We start from the raw sequence: 4,522 nt of genomic DNA, 5'->3' as shown, positions 1-4,522 counted from the left end.
GGCCAAGGCAAGTGGACCACTTGAGGTCAGGAGTTCAAGACAAGCCTGGCCAACATGGTGAAACCCTATCTCTACTAAAAATACAAAAAAAAAAAAAAAAAAATAGCTGGGCACAGTGGCAGGCACCTGTAATCCCAGCTATACTTCCAGAGGCTGGCTGAGGCATGAGAACTGCTTGAACCCAGGAGGCAGAGGTTGCAGTGAGCTGAGATCACACCACTGTACTCCAGCCTGGGCAACAGAGCAAGACTCCATCTCAAAAAAAAAAAAAAAAGAGAGAGAACAAACCAATCTTGTCATCAAATTCCTGTCCACCTAATACCAAAAAGGGTTTCATGATCAGAATATGAGGCCTGTGAGCGCTTGGTGGCAAGTGGGTCAAATCTCTAATCCAGAATCTCCTTTCTTCCCTTATGTGCATTGATTCCCCTACACCAGACTCACCACCCACATACTCCTCTTAACGTCTCCAAATCACTATGTAAATCAGAGGAGTATTCTCCACAGGCAGAGGAGGTGTGAGAACTAAGCAATGAGATGTGAGTTTTCCCATCCAACAGTCACCTTGGAAAACAAAGCACTTATTCCATTGCTCAGCTCAAGTCTGGACTCCAATTGGGAGTGACTTCCAAAGCCAGGTCCTGAGCCATATGGGGAAACATTCTTGTTATACTATTGTCACACAGCATTTTGGGTCAAAAACAATATTACCCAAAGTGATCACTCTTCTAACGGCCAATGTTGGCTCCTAATAGCTTTGGATTATCAAAGGATTTCAACTCTTTATCATCAAGGACATTGAAAAGAATTGCTGCCATATTTGAAGTTGTTTCGTTTTGTTTTGCTTTTTCCAAAAGAGGGTGTTCAGACAACCACAGGACTAATACCTCCTACGGAAAAAAAAAAAAAAAAAATTCGGAAGACGATTGTCCTGCAGTAAATAGGATGTAGATGACTGTGACTGCTATCTTAGAAGACAGCCTCTTAGAAGCACACGTGAAGACAAGAGAAAATCAGAGGGAAGAAGAGGAAGAAAGATTTAATGTAGAAACCAGAAACAAAAATTTAAAAATAGCTCTACAAGGATAACCCGATTAGTCAGGCACCTCTTTCTCCTGAAATGACCTTGAGGTTGTAAATACGACAAGGAGGGCGGCGCTGAGCCCATAGCAAGTCTGTGGATGCCCCCTGGTGACCAGAAATAGAATGACTTCAATGGATGGAAATTTAACGTGCTCGCATCCCCAGCATGTTAAATTACCCAGAAAAGTAGCAGAAAAAGAACAGACACATCAGAAATGTCACTGGCCAAACCTTTTAAGTACGAATCAAGGCAAGATATGGCGATGAACAAGCAGAGAAAAGTAGACTGCAAAGGAAGCAGTAATTTATCTGTCAGAGAAGGGAGGGCTCCTTCCTGCTTCCGGACCAACGGATATGAGTCTAGATGCGAGACATCTATTATAGAGATAATAGAATAGATTAGCGGAATTAAGGATGGTTCACTTTTCTTCTTTAGAAATACCATTAATGCTGATCGCCTTCGCCGCCGCCCGCGTGCTCGCCTTAGCGCCCGGCCAGTCCTAGCCCCCGCCTCTGCCTCCGCCTCGGCCCGCAGAGCTCGCCCCCTCCCCACCCGCAGACACTGTCTGAGTCAAATAACCGCCCCGAGTATGCTTCGTTTTTCGCCGTCATGGGCGCCTCGGCCGCCATGGTCTGCAGCGCCCCGCGCGCTGCCTATGGCACGGTCAAGAGCGGCGCCGGCATCGCGGCCATGTCCCTTATGCGGCTGGAGCCGATCATGAAGTCCATCATCCCAGTGGTCATGGCTGGCATCATTGCCATCTATGGCCTGGTGGTGGCAGTCCTCATCGCCAGCTCCCTGAATGACGACATCAGCCTCTACAGGAGCTGCCTCCAGCTAAGCGCCGGCCTGAGCCTGGTCCCGAGCAGCCTGGCAGCCGGCTTTGCCATCGGTATTGTGGGGATCGCCGGTGTACGAGCCACGGTCCAGCAGCCCCGATTATTCATGGGCATGATCCTGACCCTCATCTTCGCCGAGGTGCTCAGCCTCTATGGTCTCATCGTCGCCCTCATCCTCTCCACAAAGTAGCCCCTCTCCGAGCCCACCAGCCACGGAATACGATGTAAAGACCAACCCTCCTCAGTCCAAAACGAAGAGCCTGCCGCACACGCACAGGGCCGCGGCCCCCAGTAGTTGATCTTGTACAGTGTAGTTGATCGCAGTGTCCTAGTGCCCGTTGTCTGTTGCCCTGGCCTTGCCCCCGCCCGCCCCGTGCCGTGGACATCTGGGCCCACTCATCGCCCCTCCAGGCCCCCAGCGCCTCACCCCCTAGAGTGCTCTGTGTATGCAGGTGATTTAGAATTGTCATTTCTCTTTACTGGATGCCCGTTTATGAAGATCTGGCCTGTTCCCGCGTCTGCGGAGAGGCCCTGGTCTCGCAGCTATCTATAACCTTAGCTAGAGTGTGCCTTGTGGGTTCCTGTTGCTGGGACTTCCTGGATGGAGCCGGCCTCGCCGCCGAGACTTCCTTGGCCCTGCGCGGAGATCCGTCCAATAAAGTTCTCGAATTTGGGGCGCGGGGGGAGAAATAACCATTAATGCTGTTATAATAACGACATTATACCGTTTTTCTTGGCCAGGCGTGGTGGCCCGGCACTCCTGTAATCCCAGCACTTTGGGAGGCTGAGGTGGGCAGATCGCATGAGGTCAGGAGTTTGACCAGCCTGGCCAACATGGTGAAACCTCGTCTCTACAAAAATTACAAAACTTAGCCAGTGTGGTGGCAGGCTACTCCAGATACTCGGGAGGCTGAAGCACAAGAATTGCTTGAATCTGGGAGGTGGAGGTTGCAGTGAGCTGTGATCAGGCCACTGCACCCCAACCTGGAAAGAAAGAGAGAGGAAGGAAGGAAGGGAGGGAGGGAGGAAGGAAGGAAGGGAGGGAGGGAGGGAGGGGCTGGGCACGATGACTCACACCTGTAATCCTAGCACCTCGGGAGGCAGAGGCGGGCAGATCACTTGAGGTCGGGAGTTCAAGACCATCCTGGCCAATATGGTGAAACCCTGTCTCTACTAAAAATACAAAAAAATTAGCCAGGCATGGTGGCGCACGCCCGTAGTCCCAGCTACTGAGGAGGCTGAGACAGGAAAATCACTTGAACCCGGGAAGTGGAGGTTGCAATGAGCCAAAATCGTGCCACTGCACTCCAGCCTGGGGTGACAGAGCAAGACTCTGTCTCAAAACAAAAAAAGAAGGAGAAGAGAAGGAAGAAGAAGGAGGAGGAGGAGGAGGAGTAGAGAGGAAGAAGAAGGAGGAGGAGGAGGAGGAAGGAGGAGGAGGAGAAGGAGGCGGCCGCGGTGATGACGGAAGGGAGGGAGGGAGAGAGAAAGAAAGGGAAGGAAGGAAGGAAGGAAGGAAGGAAGGAAGGAAGGAAGGAAGGAAGGAAGGAAGGAAGGAAGGAAGGAAAAAAAGAGAGAAAAGGGAGAAAGAGAAGGAAAGAAAGAAAACAGAGTGGAACTACAAACATTAAACCTTGAGTATTAAGGATCTGTTCTATAACCAGTGTCACAATGGCAAACCAGCTTCTCCAAAACATGTAATTAAATCAGAAGAAAACTATGATTTCAATCTAACCTTGAGTTTATAAATCTCATTCATCGTTTGCCTCCTTATGCATAGGATGAGGAATCCCTTGAAGGGATAAAATGATCATTATTTTATGAAATGAGGTCTTTTTATGATCAAGATTTAACTTATGCTCATTAACGGTTATAGCTTTCTAGTTTCATTGTCAGGATGTGGGGACACAAAACATCTGCCATCTGCTTGCTAGTGGTTGCTGACTCGTAAAATGGCATTTTCCCTCTTTTTACATAATCATCACTGACACTGGTTAAGTGATTTGACTTTGCCTTTTTAACACCTAGTCCTGAGCCTACTGTGAGGAGTCATCTAGTAAGTCAAATATCTGTATAACTACCGTAAGCATTTTTTATATTCCAAGTTTTTTCCGCTAGGACCTAAGATTAATTCTACCATTAAAATTTTAGGTACCTGATTTTCTAGAGCCACTCTAGGTACTGGCTTACTGTATGCAATTGTCTGAGGTCCTCAGGCATCCCTGGCTTTCTAAAGAAGTTTAAAAGAAAAATAATAATAATAATCAGGGCTGATGCTATCTCATGAATCCCAGTTTGGTATACCATAGCTGTTTTCAAGCTTTTATGCTTCAGGTTATACAGAAAGTAGAATTTCCCAATTACAAAGTTTTGTTTTGTTTTGTTTTGTTTTGTTTTTAAGACTGCAATGCAAGATTGGTCCCTCTGACAAAGGGTATTAGGCAGAATCTCCCAGCGTCATTGACAATGGGCCACAATAATTTCTCTTCTAAAATATTCCTACATGATTCGTTTATTGCACTAAATAAAAGTGAATGGTGGCACATGCTCACATGGAATATCATTTGAAATCTCTCCAAGGGCTTCTTATTATTTAGAC

General features: G+C 47.6%; 1 protein-coding gene across 1 annotated transcript; it reads left to right on the top strand.

The window, feature by feature from the left end:
• Positions 1-248: 248 nt before the first annotated feature.
• Positions 249-2,627, top strand: LOC108533491 (V-type proton ATPase 16 kDa proteolipid subunit-like). The gene has a single exon (XM_017878220.1). The coding sequence runs from the start codon at positions 1,694-1,696 to the stop codon at positions 2,111-2,113; it is 420 nt and encodes a 139-aa protein (XP_017733709.1). The 5' UTR covers positions 249-1,693; the 3' UTR covers positions 2,114-2,627.
• The last annotated feature ends 1,895 nt before the right edge of the window (positions 2,628-4,522 follow it).

This window comes from Rhinopithecus bieti, unplaced genomic scaffold (assembly GCF_001698545.2).
Source record: "Rhinopithecus bieti isolate Rb0 unplaced genomic scaffold, ASM169854v2 scaffold_9981, whole genome shotgun sequence".
In the NCBI taxonomy this organism is placed as follows: domain Eukaryota; kingdom Metazoa; phylum Chordata; class Mammalia; order Primates; family Cercopithecidae; genus Rhinopithecus; species Rhinopithecus bieti.
The sequence above is the reverse complement of the archived record's forward strand: the minus strand, read 5'-3'. Positions and strand labels throughout refer to the sequence as shown.

Bases quoted from the DNA above. Each gene is read 5' to 3' on its own strand.
- LOC108533491 (XM_017878220.1), top strand. From the start codon at position 1,694: ATGGGCGCCTCGGCCGCCATGGTCTGCAGCGCCCCGCGCGCTGCCTAT.